This window comes from Malaclemys terrapin, chromosome 8 (genome assembly GCF_027887155.1).
Source record: "Malaclemys terrapin pileata isolate rMalTer1 chromosome 8, rMalTer1.hap1, whole genome shotgun sequence".
NCBI classification, from domain to species: domain Eukaryota; kingdom Metazoa; phylum Chordata; order Testudines; family Emydidae; genus Malaclemys; species Malaclemys terrapin.
Genome location: NC_071512.1, coordinates 65,986,635 through 66,005,297, shown reverse-complemented (window position 1 = coordinate 66,005,297; position 18,663 = coordinate 65,986,635). Strand labels below are relative to the sequence as shown.

The window sequence follows — 18,663 nt, the reverse complement described above, 5'->3', positions numbered from 1 at the left end:
GCAGTGACCTTGGGAATATCTTTCCCAAACCTGGAGAAGAGCTCCGTGGAGTTTGAAAGCTTGTCTCTTTCGCCAACAGAAATTGGTCCAATACAAGATATTACCTCACCCACTTGTCTCTCTAATATCCTGGGACCAACACTGCCAACAGTGGCCATGGGTCTGAATCTCAATTTCTTATCTCATAATGCAAAACCACCATTGCAGTTGACACAGGCTATACCTTTGTTTACTGCACAGCTGTGTGGTCAAGGTTGAATGGGCAATGGAGACTGAACTCCTTTGTCATTCCTAGAGGTGATCTTTAAACGTCGGGATGAGGCAGTGTCAAAAAGCTTGCATTGCAGTTTCCCTGCTATGCCGTTCTGTATCTACGGAAATCCAGGAGATGTATATCCTTTCATGAACACAGGATTTTTCTTTCAGTGACGCGAGTGCCAGGGTTCTTCTTGTGACATTAACTATAACAACACATGTTCTTTGTTTCAGAACAAGTCTAGTGCACCTAGTGAGAGCAACCTCGCTCTGCTCTGTAGTGGTACTAATGATCCAGTGGAGTGGAATCTGGGTCAGGATGATAGTGTTCTCCAGGGGAAACAGCTCCCTCCATCGCCAAGAAAGCAAGTTGATTTTAGTGACCAGATGGAATCTGTCTCTGTGCTGCAGGAGGAAAATAGTGACAAAATCCTTAGTGCTGACCATGTGGATTTCTCTAAAGATTTTGTGAAGTCAACTTCTCCAACACGATCAGTTGCACAGCTTGCTTCTCTGGAATTTTCCCAAGTAGATGACTCCTTCCATAGGAAGATAAAACCGAATGAAACACTAAGCAATACCTCAGAGGATCAGCTCCCAGTGAACCTTTGTCAACATCCATCCATTCTAATTCCTTGGCAAAAAGAAGGGGATGAAGGAAAGGAAACCCCAGAAGAAAGCGGGCTTCTTCATGAAGTTGTGTCATTATGTAAAATGACCTCTGCTTTCCACCACAGTTTAAACATTTCAGAGGATAATTACTCCAGTAATAGCAGTGGAAATAAAGTGTAAGGGAACTTTGAGAGGAGAAACTACTTCCATGAGAGGTTAAAGAGAGACTACTCAGGAGTCCACGTAATACATGATAACCAAAAGATCACAAAGGAATAATTACTTTTACATTTTAAAATACTTCTGTTTGTTTAGTACATGGATTTAGACATCTGCTTATATGTTTCTCAGTTAATTTCTTGGCTGTGTTTAAGTCCACAAGATGGAACTAAATATACTAATGCACTCTTAAATCAGGTACTAGTTTGTATGTATGTGAAATATACAACTGGTGCATGGTGCTTACTAATGTTCCTTTGTGCAGCAGGAAGTGTATCGCCTTTGCATATATCCAGGTACTGAAGGTACTGTATTAATCCTGTTGGGCATGAAATGAACAAAAACAGTTTAGATTTGTCTGAAACTTACAAATATCGATGTTTGTAATGATTTAATTGCCTTAATCATTTGGGAAAAGGTTTAAATATCTTAGAAGATGACTTGCAAACATTCAGAAGAGCAATAATGATTTTCCATGGCAGGTATCTGCTTGAGCAAAGGGGAAAAAGACCTTTTCTAAACTAAAGGATCTCTTGTGACTAATAGGGAGCTTGTTATAAACAGAAACTGTGGCCATGTCTTCCAGACCTTGAAAAGGCGGTGCATACTTTTCTCTTATGAAGTGCTGAATTACAATGTGAAGTTACTTAACTTCTGTTTACAACTAAGGCACTTTAAAGACATATTATCCAGTGTCTCAATGGAGACGTTTTCATCTAGGAATTTTCAGAAAGGAAAGTGTACGTGAAATTGATAGATTTTATTGCTATTTTTTAAATTTCTACAATTTAATAATTCTGTACTAAAATTAATTTGTGCCACTGCTGAACATGACCATTTGATTTTTACAAGCCACCTTTAAAAGAAACATTACATTATTGCTTTTCTTCTTTGGAGTTTTGTTTAGTTGAGCTGTGCAGTATTTTAAAGAGCAGTGAATGAAGATTACTTATAACACTAGACATCAAAAGTAATTGGTTCAGCAATTAAGAATGCAAATACCCCACTCTCATGTACCAGAGAATCTTTTTGCAATTACAAGGAAGGGAATTAAATGGATGCTGCATGTACTATATTTAGGCATAAATGTTTATCCTCCTTCGAGAAGGTAGCATTCCTAAAGGATATTTCTGTATTTAAATTTCAAAAAGTAGATTCCTCCCTGAGTGGAGCACATCTATTCATTGTCCTTGTCCACCCCTCTTTGTCCCATACTCTCTGTGGATCAGAACGAGTACATTCTGGGGTGAACCACACTAGGCCAAAAATGGCAACTTTGAATACTGTCTATTGGCATGTGTAACCCAAAGCAAGGAATAACAGGATTTGTCATTGCGAGGAATGCTCTCCCACTCTTCCTCACCAACAGCAGGAATCTTCTTCTGCGGCAAGGACGGCTTAGTGGTATCCTCAGCACAGACCAAGGAGAGCAAGTTGAAGAAGTCAGGGGTTAGGGGCAGGTTGGGCTGCAGTACTTTGGTAGTGGATCACTGCACAGGTTAACACCAGTTGTCACGTTTGGGTTTACAAAGGAAGTTTCCTCTTGGCTAATGCGATTTGGCTTTTCTTTTCCCGTTTTATCACCATGAGCATCAGGCAATCGGTTATGTCAGGTGGCTCAAGGGAATTGGTGTGTGATCCCTTTGGGGAGGTTGGGGGGCGGTGGCTGATGCTCTGCCCATGAGATCTAGTGTCTAATACTATCTTGTCATTTCACATAACTTTGTTGGCAACATCCCTGGCATTGTAAAAGAAGGTCTTGTATCCCAAACTACAGATTCCAGATGGGTGAAAAGGAGCAGGGAGGCAGATTTTAGCAACACCACTGGTGAGGATGGGCCGCATGACTGGGTAATGGTATGAGGCCCCTTCACCAAAGTGCCCCGTTTTACGTGCAAGGGAAAGGGTCGGGTTGTGGACTCACAATTCATAATACAATGTCCTTGGCTGATTAGAACATGAAAGTTTTTATAGGTGTGTTCAGTATATATTTCTGAAGAGGACCTCAGCAGCTTATTGGTGCTGAGGATGATGGTAAGATTTGCCTCCTGATCTGTCTTAGAGTTTTCTGTAGTACCGATCACCATAGGATCTGAGATGCAAGTGGAGTCTTTATTTGTGTTATCCCAAAAAGTGGCACTTGGCAAAACTGTGTTTGAGTTACTGAGGACCAAAATTATTATTAACCCATAAACTATTAAACATTTTAGCTGGGTTATCAGATATCAAGAAATAGGAAGTGTCAGGTCTGAACAGTGTTTAAATGGGGAGCTCGAAGGAAAACACAAGATGTTGCAGGAGGTTGTACAGGGAATCTGGAAGTGGCATTTTTCTTTGTTGGTCCTGAATCAGTACCCAAGTAGGTTATGCTGTGCTGTTAGGTGGATTTAGGATAAGACGGGAAAAAGAAAAGTCCTAGCAATCTCTTAGCACTTCTCGTTTGATTGTTACTCTGATAACACTAGAAAAATGAAATGTTCAGTTGGATTCTTATTTATGTAACTGCATTTTGCGAACCTTAATTCCCAGATTCAACTGAATACAGTATTCTTTTCCTGTTGGGTGGTGGTCCTGTGTACAGTCCCACTCTTGAGAAGGCTGCTTTCCTTTCCTATGCATCCGAAGAAGTGGGCTGTAGTCCACGAAAGCTTATGCTCTAATAAATTTGTTAGTCTCTAAGGTGCCACAAGTACTCCTGTTCTTTTTGCGGATACAGACTAGCACGGCTGCTACTCTGAAACCTGCTCTCCTTTGTAGGTTTAACAGGGTTGCCACTCTCTGGTAGTGTGCCTCCTTGTATATAGGTCAGGGAAAGTCGCTCTTGCTGCATCGCATGCCCCCTTGCTGCTCATTGCTTGCTCTGCAATAGCCCTTCTTCAAGTAACTTGGCCCTCCAGCTAGGTTACTATTTAGTCCACCCCTTCCGGTGGACTTACAAAGTCCAATAGGACAATTGCCCAAATGCTGTTGCCAGATGCATTCAGCCCTCCTCTGGCTCTGTGCCACTATACCAGGGGAACCCGGACCCACCTGTTACACCAGGTTCCAGCTCAGGGACCTTATAACCAGCAATCCAGGTCTTCATTCCCATTCCCTGGCACTGTTTCCCCAGTCTCCTTCCTACCAAGCCTCTGTATCTTCTCTTTCCTGGTTCTCGGTTTACTACTGGAGCCTACTGTACTTTCCGTGGCTACTTCACCCCTCCTAGCCTCTTGCCAGACTCCTTACACCAGGAAAGGATCCCAGAGCTTACTCTCGCCCTGGACTTCCTCCTTGCTCCGGGAGACCTCCCTCCTCCCAGGGGAGCAACTGCGGACTCCTTTACCTGCAAGCTGCCTGCTGCTTTCAACCTCTTGGTTTTTTAGTGCTGGCCCAGCCCTCCCCCAAGCTGGGCTTCCCTCTCAATTAACCCTGGCCCTCCTTCTCTCAGGTGATGTCAGGTGACCTAATTAGTGTCTCAGGCCCTCATTCACCCTATTAGGGCTGGTGTGGGGTGCACACCATATCGCAGTAGGTGAAGTGAATTCTTGGGTAGGGCTAGGAGGAATCAGAATGAGCTAATGTGAAAAGACAGGAATATACTAGGATAATAGGCACTATGCACATTTGTACAATGTTATATTAAATGCTTTTATATCTTAGAGAATTATCAGTTTCTGTCTTGGAGGAAAAAATAAGGTTATCAGAAATTCTAGTCATGTTTACTTTTAAATCTATAAAAGCATCTTTCAGGAATGCAGCATGAGATTTAAGGATGGGGTTTTCAAAAACATCTAATGGACCAGCTTTCACTGACTTTTGATAGGAGTTGGGCACCCGACTCCCTTAGGCACTTCAGTGGAGGAGAATTTGTAGGCCATACTGGGTTGCTAATGTCCCTTTAATGATTATTAGGAGTATAGCACTGAAAAAAATGATTTGGGAATTGTACAACATTGATGCCTTGATGGGTTATTGTTTTATAAGTAATATTCATGTCTCTGATAAGTGAAATTGCAGAAATAGAAAGTTAATAGATGGCTGTTAAAATTCAACTTTTTTAATTATTTTTGATTGCAATAGCCATGAATGTGTTAGGGTTGCCACACTAATGTCAAATCCTTCCCATATTGCTGATGTGATTCGTAGAATGTTTACAATATTTTGACTATTGTGTCTTCCTTCTTTTTGAACCTACATACCTTAAAATATAGCCTCGTTGTCTATGTCTGATTAATTTAAATTTAGCCACATTTTTAGATTCTTTACCACTTGATATCAAAGGTCTTTTTGAAAGGCTAATATTGGTGCCTTATTTAAACATACAAAATTACCAGGCATCTTCCATATTAACAATCAAAAAACCAGTTAACCATGCCAAATTTATCAAATAGAGTAGCAACTCTAGCTCCAGCCAACACAGCTCTACTCTGTTCTTAGTGCAGTATCAGTCTGTCTGTAGGCCATGTCTACAGTATTTTGATTATCATAGAGAGTCCGATGGTAAGAAAAATTGTCCATGTCAAGGATTTTACAAGTTTTCAACTATTCTCATCTGTGTGAATTCTCCTAATGCCTTCTAAAGCATCAGCATTAATCTCCATCTACTGGTGAGAGCTGAACTCAGTTCAGTAAAAAGCTGCTCAGGACTCCAGTAGAGGCACTTGTTTTTTAGCTGAATCAGTATCTTTATGAGCTTCCCATTTTCCCCCCATGAGGGAAATATGAGATTTTGTTTGATTTAACATTGCACTCTCTTATCCATACTTAGGGACAAAGTCCTGACCTAGTCAGTTACACTGGGACTTGAATTTCAGGTCTTCGGTTCATCTCTAATAGATTATGCACCGTGCCTCCATGAAGTGAGCCATATCCCCATTCTGCTTAGAAAAAAACAACGTGAGAGCATCAGGGGAAGGGAGAGACACTCTTCAGGATTCCCCTCTCTGACTTTTCCCTGTATTGTTCCATTGGGGTGATACAGCCGGGCCCCTCAACCCATGAGCAGAGGGTTCAGCCCCCAGAACCTGTGGATCTCAGTGGGTATTCTGTAATCCTGGGCCTTGTCTCACGCCAGCTGTTTTGCAGCATGACTCCAATGAAGCCTTTTCATCAAATCCCACATAGGGGGAAGGATGATCAGTGGCCCCCATTATAGCCTTCTCATCTCTCCATGTGTAGATCCCCAATACTGTGAAAATTCTTTACAGAAGTCCAGGGATGGACAGAACCAATGCCAATCCCTGCCCTCCCTGTATGCATGCGGAGAGAGATCTGTACAGGAGATGATTGAGGACAGTGTGTCAGTCACAGTGCCATGTTTTGGGGTATTGTCACGTATAGCCTTGTTTTGAAGGAAGAGTGTAGTTTGAGACGCTGTGAAATAATTGTCCTGACTGAAACCTTCACAGTCACATAGCATTTCTGAGAGTGATATTACTGATTGGCTAAAGGTGGGATTTTCACAAAGTCTCAGCATTAGCTAGACTCTGCTTTCAGGGAAGTCAATGGGCATTTTAACATTGACTTTAGTGGGAGCAAACTTAGAGCAACACTGAGCAACTTTGAAATCCTACCTAACTGTTAAATTTTTTAAGATTTCAAAATTTGGGTTTGTATGTCTTTCAGGCTGTAGAATGAGTTTTTCCTAACCCCGTGTTATTGTTAATTATATATTTCTAGGCAAAGAAATTTTAAACCAGTTAAATAGCTTCTAATTTTCCATCCACAATTAATTGTGGGTTCAGTTCTACAGAACAATCAGTTGTGCAACCCTCAAATCATATTGGTAAGTAAATGTCTATAATCTGTTTTATGTGCATGTAATTGATTGAGGGAACAAAACTTCATGCAGGGAAACTAGATTCTAGGTTGAGGCCCTTTTGAAAATGTGTCCCTTTGTGTAATAAAAACTTACATTAGTAGCCCATTTAGGAGCAAGGAGTCTACACAACTGCTGATCCATGGAAGCTTTGCCATCCATCCTCCCTGTCAATACTATTTCAAGGACTATGGCAGTTCTGAGGGGTTTACATAGGGGTTTCTGTCTTAGCAGATGCTTATTGTCACATGGGGCACCATGGGCTGACTACCCAAAAGGAGTTAGGTGCCTAAGTCTCCAGTTTTGGGATCACGGCTATGCCCAATATTCCCACTGAAACTCTGTAGGCACCTAAACTCACTGGACTCCCTAGGAGCCCATGTTTCTGCCTCTGAGCACACACAGTGCTTCCTTCCCATGGGCAACCGGACACCTATTTCCTGCGTAAGCCCCAGAATGATACACAAACCAGGAGAAAACAAGCTTTCAGCGTTGAACTTGCCTGAGGGGTCCAATCCAGTAGGCATGCTCAAAGGCTGCCCACTGAATCAGGCCCCCATAGATGGGCTTATACAGAACAGCGAGAGGAAGCAGAGGAAAAGGACCTCTCATGTAACTTTTAGCGCAGTGGTTAGGGTACTCCCCTGGGAGGTGGGAGAACGGGTTTGAACAGGGATCTGCCACCTGTCAGGTGAGCCTGTGGGATTTTAGCAGGGCCGGGGGTTTCAACCAAAATAATTAGGTGAAGTTACACAAATTCATTAAATGTTTTGATGTCGCTGAATCTGCATTTTTCACCAAAACAAGTTTAGGTTGAAAAATTTTGCCCAGCTGTAGTTGAGATGAAAAGTTCAAATTATGAACTATATCCCAGGTTTTACTACAGTAAAATGTGCTCAACAGAAGCTAGTTTGTACATTACTTAGGTCACTTTTAACAGGATTCACATTTAGAATCCACTAACAGTATTAGCCCTGGAACAACAGAAGTGAAATTCAAGTAAATTGATATTTGATTCTGATTGTGTAAAATGCTGTTATGTTTCTGTTAAAATAAGGGAGCTACTTGGATGTGGAGGGACACGTATTGACTTTCAAAAAATTACTGGATTTTGTGCAATATTTTTCCTTTTTTTTAAAGTAATTTAGTTCCAGCAAATATGCACATCTGCTCTTCAAGCAGATCCTTGAGATCGTATTTTTGGAACTGTATAAAATTACATGTAGCATTCTAATATGGTTGTATGATAAAAATATAAACAGTACATTGTCACCTGGCAAATGTGCATCTCCAAATGTGACTGGAAATGATTGTGTTTGTCATGTTATTGTACTATAATAAACCTGGTTTCAGCAATGATTAATAAACAAAAAAGCAAAAGTAATAATGTCTATATTCTACTCACAGTATGTTACAAGAACATAGTGGGAGTCATTTCTGTTTATACATTTAGAACTTCTGATGCTTAGTTTATCATTTGATTTTTTTTAACAAGTTAAGCATCTATTCTCAATATAATCAATATAATCAATGCTAGATAATAATTTATGGTGGTTACTGTATGTATATCCAGAATCTAGTTTGTGACAGCCCTAATTGTGATAAATCATTGCTTAAATCAATTGTTGCCAGTACCTTTTAATTTTTTGTAAATTAAATTATGTATTGATGTACATTTTGTTTTAACCTTAAAGCTTCTGTCGAGAACTGGTTTAAATTAATTTACTTGAATGAGGCGATAAAGCACTGTGGAATAGTTAGTTTTGGATGCAACACACAAAGAAGCATATATTGTGTTAATTCACCATTTTGTTCAGGAGAAGATAAGTAAAAATGTTTCATTTGTTCAAGGAAATAACTGTTTTTTTTAATCTGTGTCTGAAAGAGAGCAGGAAAAAGCATCAGCATTGAACAAAGAGTAATAACCTATCCTGGCATTATTCCTAAACTTTTTTCAGAGCTTTTTTTATCCATCTTTGGAAAAAGTCTTTATAAAGCTCTTATGGGCCAGTAGGGACATCTTTAATTACTTACAGGAAATAACATGAAGTCCAGGATGTTTTGAGATGTAATGTTTTTATTGATCCTTTTAATAATCACAGAGGTATTTAAATAAATTGTTAACACTGTGTTCTAACATGTTTATAAATAGGATCAGTCACTGGCTTTTATTAAAACTGCCACCAAATTTAGGACTTTACTCTGTGCTGTTGCACACTTTAGCCTACAGTCATATGAAGTCATCTCCAGAATTACAGACCAGACCTTAGACTACTACCAGTAGCACACTGTATATGTACAATAAATTGTGTTTTTTCCAAGTGATAATGTCAGTGCAAAATTTTTGGTGAACTCCACATTACCATAAAGTGCCCCACATTGTGTTATACAATAAAATGTACCAAAATCAAAGCGAGTGTGGTGTGCAGGTTTTTGTTGGATGTAGTGATCTGATTTACATATCTTATGCGAAAGGATGTGATCTTTTTCCATCAAAAGGGTAGTTTAAAACAATATGGTGATGTTATACTATGAGCTTTTCACAACCCATTTTGGAGAAGTTAATCAAGTGTTTATTATTAATAATTAGCATTTATATAATGCATCTTCAAAGTGTATAACTATTAACTATCATCATGTCCTGGGAGATCGGCAGTTCATATGCACATTATCCCCAAGCTAGACTCAGAAATGTTAAGTGATTTGATCAGGCCTACATAGGGAGAGCCAGCAGCAAAGCAAAAAGAAGAACAGGAGTACTTGTGGCACCTTAGAGACTAACAAATTTATTAGAGCATAAGCTTTCGTGGACTACAGCCCACTTCTTCGGATGCATATAGAATGGAACATATAATGAGGAGATATATATACACACATACAGAGAGCATAAACAGGTGGGAGTTGTCTTACTAACTCTGAGAGGCCAATTAATTAAGAGAAAAAAAAAAAAAAAAAAAAAAAACTTTTGAAGTGATAATCAAGCTAGCCGAGTACAGACAGTGTGATAAGAAGTGTGAGAGTACTTACAAGGGGAGATAGTCAACGTTTGTAATGGCTCAGCCATTCCCAGTCCTTATTCAAACCGGAGTTAATTGTGTCTAGTTTGCATATCAATTCTAGCTCTGCAGTCTCTCTTTGGAGTCTGTTTTTGAAGTTTTTCTGTTGTAATATAGCCACCCGCAGGTCTGTCACTGAATGACCAGACAGGTTAAAGTGTTCTCCCACTGGTTTTTGAGTATTTTGATTCCTGATGTCAGATTTGTGTCCATTAATTCTTTTGCGTAGAGACTGTCCGGTTTGGCCAATGTACATGGCAGAGGGGCATTGCTGGCACATGATGGCATAGATCACATTGGTAGATGTGCAGGTGAACGAGCCCCTGATGGTATGGCTGATGTGATTAGGTCCTATGATGATGTCACTTGAATAGATATGTGGACAGAGTTGGCATCGGGGTTTGTTACAAGGATAGGTTCCTGGGTTAGTGGTTTTGTTCAGTGATGTGTGGTTGCTGGTGAGTATTTGCTTTAGGTTGGGGGGTTGTCTGTAAGCGAGGACAGGTCTGTCTCCCAAGATCTGTGAGAGTAAAGGATCATCTTTCAGGATCATCAGAGATCTACAACCTATCCTGAAAGATGATCCTTTACTCTCACAGATCTTGGGAGACAGACCTGTCCTCGCTTACAGACAACCCCCCAACCTAAAGCAAATACTCACCAGCAACCACACATCACTGAACAAAACCACTAACCCAGGAACCTATCCTTGTAACAAACCCCGATGCCAACTCTGTCCACATATCTATTCAAGTGACATCATCATAGGACCTAATCACATCAGCCATACCATCAGGGGCTCGTTCACCTGCACATCTACCAATGTGATCTATGCCATCATGTGCCAGCAATGCCCCTCTGCCATGTACATTGGCCAAACCGGACAGTCTCTACGCAAAAGAATTAATGGACACAAATCTGACATCAGGAATCAAAATACTCAAAAACCAGTGGGAGAACACTTTAACCTGTCTGGTCATTCAGTGACAGACCTGCGGGTGGCTATATTACAACAGAAAAACTTCAAAAACAGACTCCAAAGAGAGACTGCAGAGCTAGAATTGATATGCAAACTAGACACAATTAACTCCGGTTTGAATAAGGACTGGGAATGGCTGAGCCATTACAAACGTTGACTATCTCCCCTTGTAAGTACTCTCACACTTCTTATCACACTGTCTGTACTCGGCTAGCTTGATTATCACTTCAAAAGTTTTTTTTTTTTTTTTTTTTTTCTCTTAATTAATTGGCCTCTCAGAGTTAGTAAGACAACTCCCACCTGTTTATGCTCTCTGTATGTGTGTATATATATCTCCTCATTATATGTTCCATTCTATATGCATCCGAAGAAGTGGGCTGTAGTCCACGAAAGCTTATGCTCTAATACATTTGTTAGTCTCTAAGGTGCCACAAGTACTCCTGTTCTTCTTTTTGCAGATACAGACTAACACGGCTGTTACTCTGAAGCAGCAAAGCAGGCATTACATCTCAGAAGTTCCTCCTAGCCCCACGTTCAGACCACTACATTACACAGACCCCTCAAATACTGGAAAACCAGAAAATGTTCAGTTTCAGTTCTGTCAGACATACCTTAAAAAACATCAGTGTTACAACAAAAAGCCAACCACAACCTTAAAGAAATCCCAGGAAATACACAGTTATGGTAGCACTACCCAGACAAACTGAACGCTGCCTGCTTTGGGATGCAGACATGATAATTCTTTATGTAATGATTCTTGGGAAATGCGCTGGGCTTTTCTAAGGCACCTAATGCTGTTTGGTGCACGAATCTCATAGAATTCCAATGGATTTGGGGCCCAAAATCCCTTAGGCCCCTTTGAAAATTCCAGCCAATTATAACCAGTGTTTATATGGCATTTTTCATCTGTAGATCTCCAAGCACTTTACAGAAGAAGCAATTTGCAAAGGAAGCAAACATTTTCCCCATTTTGCAGATGGGGAAACTGAGGTACTAAAAAGTGAAGTTACTTGCCAAAGGTCATATAGCAGGCCATTGGCACAGCCAGTAGAACCCAAGTCTTCTGAATCCACCCAGTCCAGTGGGAGCACACTACCCACTACAAAGTGTAAAGACCGCAACGGCAGCTCTTTCCAGCCATTAGTCACTTTCTATGTGGCAGGACACAGCACAATGTGAGAAAATCCCTCAGTCCCCCAAACACCATAACATGAGGTGCTTTCACAGTTGTGGCTCAGCCTCTCCTAGGATCTAACCTCCCTGAGCCAGTTCATGTAGAATTACAACCAGAATCCACACAGGCAGCGTGACACAAAATGGCCACACAGCAGAATCTGGTCAGTGAGTTAAACAGTGATTCCTTTGTCCGAACTGGAAAAGAATGCCAAAAGCACTTTGTTGAGTTATTCAAACAAAACATACAGCCCACCAGATAAATGTTAATATTGTTAATCATCAGTCATTTTTTAAAAAGTTACATGCATTTATTCATCTCTTATGGTTACAACAACAAAATCTTTGTTTTCATTTTCATTGTCTTTTCTTGCATCACAACTTGGACAGATGACAATCTAGCTGTGACACTCGGAGTACCTTTCCCAGTCCTGAAGAAGAGCTCTGTGGAGCTCGAAAGCTTGTCTCTCTAACCAACAGAAATTAGTCCAATGAAAGATATTACCTCACTCATCTTGTCTCTTGAATTACTCCTGTCAGAACTGTAGTGACATTGTCACCACGAGCAGACAGTTGCTTCTTGGATGCAGTGTGAGAGAGCGAAGTACTCATCCAAGTATGAAAACAGCTTAATATAATTAACAATTGATTCATTGGTTTTCTTTCAGCTTCAGCTTGCCCATTTGCTTTACAGTGTAGGTGCAGTTGAATACTTCAAATGCTGTAATTACTGACGTTATTTCCTATAGTAAGTATAGAGAAGTACAGGGGATACAGCAGATAGCGAAGTAGCCTGATCTTTTGACATTCAAGTGGCAAATTTTAAAGCAGCAGCACTATAGGGCTACTCTAATCCTGTCAAGAAAAATTATGTCAAACATTTGTGTAAAGAAGAAATTTTCAGAGTGCTTTGGTAAAACAGTCAGATGGGACACACCAGGTAATAGCCAGGTTGGTACATTATTAAGAAGTGTGGTTTATTAGGAAAAAAATTAACTCAAAATTCTGTCATTTTGTGGGCTTGCTTAGGTATGGAGGTCATGAAATCGCTATTCATGAATGGCCACCATATCGTGTGTGCTCCATAAGCAGCGGAGAACATTGCTATTGCAACATATTCATATGCAATGCTGCTGCAACCATACATGGACCACGGGTAAAGCATTTCATTTTCTTTCCAGACACCCAGTGCCTGAAACCTCGTGATCACAAAAGAAAAAGTAACTTTATCAAATGCAGGGATTTAGATTTTGATTTGATGTGACAAGTCCTAACAACAACAGAAACATAAGCAACGCCTCAAGTTATGATGTGGATTTGTTGGTATCCAGTAAAAGCAAAGGGGAGTGAGTTTGTGATTTTTTCATCAGTCAGGAAAAAATGCTGACAACTTCTTTCTTAAACTTTAAAACCCTGAAGGTTGTCAATCCTGTTACAAATTGTGCATGAAATATAAACAAGAGCTAGTGCTAAAAGTAAAATTAAGGGACTGCATTTGAAATACAGACTATCACTGACTTAACACCCTCTCCTTTAAGTTTCCTCTTGTAGTATAAGGGCCAGATTCTCAGCTGGTGTATATTGGTATTGCTGCATTGGCTTCCTTCATGAGGTCTATACATCCTACTTCTCGCCTCAAATAACTGTGAATAGATGATAAAAACAAGGGTTATAGGAAACCCTAAACTTCACAGCAAATTGCAAATCCCTTCCTTTCTGCCATATTATCAGTTCTTATTTGTTAAGTACTGCTGCTGGGCTCAGTGCTGTGCAAGACATAATTAAAGATGGCTCCTGTCCTGTAGAGCTTACAGTATTAAACAACCCTCCCCCCAAAACACAGGGCTTGTCTGCAGGGGGAAGCGTTATCAGTTATACCAGTGTAACCTCTCCATGTGGACACTTGTATTCTGGTATAAGAGTGCTTTTTTTTGGTTTAGCTTAAACCCCTTCCCAAGAGATACGAGCTAACAGAAAAGAGACCGTCTCATACCTGAATAAGAGTGTCCCAAAATGGGCAATACTAGTATAACCACAATGGTGTAATGCATAACTCGAGTTATGCTGAAAAAACTTTCCCATGTAGACAAGGCCTCGGATAACAAGAAGTTGCTGGGAGATCCAGAGAAAGGTGTTAGTTTTTTGGTTGTTTTTGTTTTTCTTCCTTCCAGTTTCCTGAGGTGGAGAAAGCATTAGGCTGACATGGTTCAGTGTCCTGCGGCCTCTCAGAAGAAGTTTTTAGCAATGGTTTGGACTGATGGGCAGCTGGTCCTCTGGAGGTACTTCCAAGTGTAGGGGTCAGCATGGAAGAAGGGGCAGAGATGAGGGATAGGAGAAGGACACCATGGTGACTTTGGCATCATTGGCAGAGCAGAGAAGATGACGGAGGGCTCAGATCCATGCTGTAGATTGGGGTGCTTTTGCAGAGCTTTGAAGATGGTCAAAGGGAAACCAGCGGAGGGAATTGAAGGAAGAGGTGTTGTCAATTTAGACTGCAAGCTCTGCAGGTCAAGGACCTTGTCTCCATGTTTGTCTGGATAAAGACTAGCCCACTTATGGTGGTAGGGAAATAAAAACCATTGGGGTCCAAATAATGGCTGCACTGAGTAGGGGGACTGCACAGTGATCTTCCACCAATACTAGTGCTACTGCTTGAATTCCCAGTGCTCAAAGGGATGCTGGGTGCTGCTGCTATCAGCACTGGACAGCTCAAGGTCATAGGCCAAAACATTTAAGAATGGCTTCTGACTTTGCGGGCTCTCCTTTTTGGTCTCCATCTTTAGATTCTTTGGGTCTGATTTTCACTGGTGCTGAGTGCTGTTGATGAGTTCAACTAGAATTGTGAATGCTCATCATCTGAGACTCAGGCAGGCCCCAGGTATCCTGAGGTGGGTTCCAAAAATCAGAGGTCACTGTTAACTTTTCTCTGCTACTTTTCCCTTCCTTCCCCATGCACCCCTCTTCATCTCAACTTTGGCTCTGAGAACCATAATCTAACTCCTAATATCTGCAATGTTATAGTATCAGCAATTTCTTTTATTCAGCACTAACCTCTTCCCTTTCATGATGATAACCTATTAATATAATACAACCTGTTTAGCAGTGTGGAAGATTATGTATTTTAAATGTTCACCTGAATAATACATACAAACAGCTGACATTCGGTCTGCTCCCAGAATAGGCGACATGCTTATTTAATGATTTTGAAAATGTTAAAATGGCGAGCTTGAAATTCAAATGTCATTTTAAAATATTTGTATTTAACTTCACTGAGCCAGTCCTTTGCTATCTCTCCCTCTGGCATATTCAAATCGGGGGTTAGGGCAGCAGTCTGACACTGTGGATACTTCGAACACTGTATTGAGCAATGTTGGCATTTCAGTCTAATTAGTTACAGCCTATTTTGTGATTTGTCTTTGGTCCTTTTGGTTACTGGCCAAGTATTTTTTATATCTTTTTTTATCCTCCTCGTTGTCTCATTTTGAATGTCAACAGACCAGTATTTGTGTAACTTTTTTGGTTTTTTTCTTTGTCTTCTCTCCACTCTGATCTGTGTCAGGAAGTTTGACTCAGCAGTTCTATGTCTCAGCCCCACTGTCTGAGAAAAATACAGCTCAGGATTGATTGGCATGCACAACACAGTTTGGTAAATGCACATCTTCTGCAGGACCATCTATTTTTCTTGCTAGTGTTTAACAGCCACTGCTTTTCCTGAAAGTAGCGTTTTCCTGGGCTGGTTAAATCAGCTTTAGGCTACATTACATCAGTGCTACAATGCAGCTGCATCAAGACCTGGATCTGAATTATGTTTGTCAGGCCCAGCTCTAATTTAAACAGACTAATGTAGATTCCATCTCTGGCATCTGATGAGAGGGGTAGGTAGGTATATTGAGCTAAAGCCCTCACACAGATCACTGGCTGAAAGGATATTCTAGTTTACTTGGAAATTGGGAGGTGTGGGGGAGAGGCAATAAAGGTGGAAAGGTAAGCACCACCCTGTGAATTTACGGTTAATGTTCTCAAATTGAAACACCTAGGCACCGAGTGACACATTTTCATCTGTGGGGTCGATGGGGCAATGGCAAATGAGTAGCAAGTTGAGAGAGAGAGAAGGAAGGGCAAACATGTTCATAACATTTCTGTTTCAAATTCTGTTTGGCTGTCATGGTTTTCAATGTGGTTCACTCAATGGTTCTCTGATCACTTTAACGTTGTGTCCAATTCTTGAAATGTCTGTCTTGCTAGATTTGGCACCAATACTTTAGGCAGCCTCAAGAGGGTTGTAGGAAAGTCTTGTATTTTCTGCCCTTAGGTGGGATGTGTCATGCCCTAACCTTTCTAGTCTTGGCTCAGGGCAGCAGAAAGGGTGGCCCATCTCTGCTGGGTGCACACGGATTTGCAGCTTTGAGTGGCGTTTCTGCACAGTAGGGAGAAGCTTGCAGGCAAAGCAGTTTCCAGTTGTTTAAGCTAATTTTCACTATGACAGAAATGTATCTACAAATCCCATTAATTTTCTTCCACATAAGCTCGCACTTTGCCAATTTGACTGTAATTGTGAAGTTGGCCATTGACTGAGTAGCACATGACATTCTATGTACTACTGTGCAGTGACATGGGTGCACAGCACACATTAAAGCAATGATTTTAGGGGACAGAAAGCTGATGTTTAACCTGCGAGTCCTCCACACTACAATCACATATGCACTGCAAACAAGCTGTAGATGTATATTCATGCAGATGAAAATGTCATTGTGGGAGGGTTAGAAAGTGCTGTCATCCAAACAACTTGATGTACCAGTGCACATTTTCTGTCCTTTAGGCACTCCCTCTTCAAAACCTATTTTGCTGACAGTGTTTTCAGATTTCTGCAGAAAAGTAAAATTCAGCACAGGTGCGAAATGAAACTAGGTGGGTTTAAATTGGAAACACACACTTTTGTCATCACTATTTATTACAATACATGCCAATGAAAATTGCACTTCTGGTGAAACTACAGATGAAATTTGAAAGGTCATACACACTACTGAGCTAAGAAAAATGTCACACTTTGAACAGTACCATGAAGAGCACAAAACCAGATGAAGGCCTGCGTAGTTTGTTATGATCAAAAGGATGATTTAAAGTTTTGGAAATGTCAATCTTACTGTTGTTAGACAATGTTGGATGAATTACTGGTAAATGTAATTGCTTTGCCAAACAACGTTAAGGGAAAAACTTGCAAAATAATAAAAACAGGAATGAAAAACAACTTTTGTGAAACCAAGTCGAAATGTAACCCAAAATGGTTTGCATTGGTTACAGTATAAAAACCCAATATTTTTTTATTCCAGAAATAACATTTAAAGGGAACCTGCAGGAAACCCATCTCACCAATGAAATGAGAGTGCTTATTCTGGTCTTTGGGATTCCCACCTCTCCCTTGATTCATAATTTAAACTCTGCCTTTTCAATGTGCAATAGGCTTTGGCACTTCATGGCATGCATCATAGCTGGAGGTTAGGTTAGAACATGCTTTTATTAGGGTGCATGGGTATTTCCTGTTTTTCCCATCAAATGCATGTGCACAATTTAACCAAGACCTTACTCTGCTCCCAAGAAATACACACCAGATGTATCTTTTATAAATGTTACATTTTGCAGCATCTTGACACATGCCAGTAGGTTGAAGGCTGTGCATGCTCCATTGGGGCATGAAAGCCCCTTCCATTCACTCAACTGTGACGTTTTGTAATAGGCAAAATTTTTAGTGTTGTCAACGACTCAGTGTTCATTTTATTGACTTACACTGCGCAATCTGATGCTCTTATTTGAATCATATACAGAAGTGTCAGGTTTTGTTATTTGCAAGGCAATCAGATAAAATAGGGAAAAGGAACATTGCCAGCATCCTATCATTCCTGGGGTTCTGCATTTGCAGCTGCAATGCTTGTCCTGAAAAGAGTGGGTCCCTGGCTCAGGGCTTAAATTAATAAAATGCTGTGAAGAATTTTTCAGTTGCTTTGCTAGCTGAGAAAGAGAATAGGGTAGAAGTTTTCTGCTATAGGTTTCTTAGGTTTGTCACACTCATCTCCTTAAGCTGCATCAGCCACTACCACCTTCCTTATTTAAGTTGTAATTTGTATTATGTCCATCATCCGGGTGTTTATAAAAATGAACAGTTAACATTGATTGCTAACTGGCTACTAAACCGGTGTCTCTCACACTCACACGTGCACTCACTCTGATACTGACAGTAAATACTAGCTCAGCTATTGAACAACAGGCCGGATGAACAAGATGGATCTTGCATCTTAAAAGGTTATTTGACCTGGATTCTGCCAGATCTCAAAGGGGTGTGACTTCGAGATCTAAGTACACTCTGCTGAGAATGGCCTGCCACAGCTGGAAAACTGAATTGGAGTTTCTTGAATGGCAGAGTAGCCTGTTAACATAAGTCACATAACACAGCAACTTCTCAGGTAAAATAATATTTTATTGAGGCGGAAAAGAATCCTTGAGAATTACTCTTTCAGGGTTTCTTGGCAACATAATAAAATGTTTCCTTTATGTTCTTTCATTTACCTTTCACA

General features: G+C 40.5%; 2 protein-coding genes across 4 annotated transcripts in view; one reads left to right on the top strand and one right to left on the bottom strand.

Moving 5' to 3' along the window:
• DENND1B (DENN domain containing 1B) overlaps positions 1-9,298 on the top strand; it is a 253,889-nt gene extending 244,591 nt beyond the window's left edge. For all 3 annotated transcript variants that reach the window (XM_054037265.1, XM_054037262.1, XM_054037263.1), the window contains one exon: positions 490-9,298. In XM_054037265.1, the coding sequence (XP_053893240.1) occupies positions 490-1,047 (558 nt within the window). In that variant the 3' untranslated portion in view covers positions 1,048-9,298. The remainder of the gene's footprint in view (positions 1-489) is intronic.
• The window catches only part of CRB1 (crumbs cell polarity complex component 1), a 213,046-nt gene that overhangs the window by 16,970 nt on the left and 177,413 nt on the right, over positions 1-18,663 (bottom strand). The gene's annotated exons all lie outside the window — the stretch shown is intronic.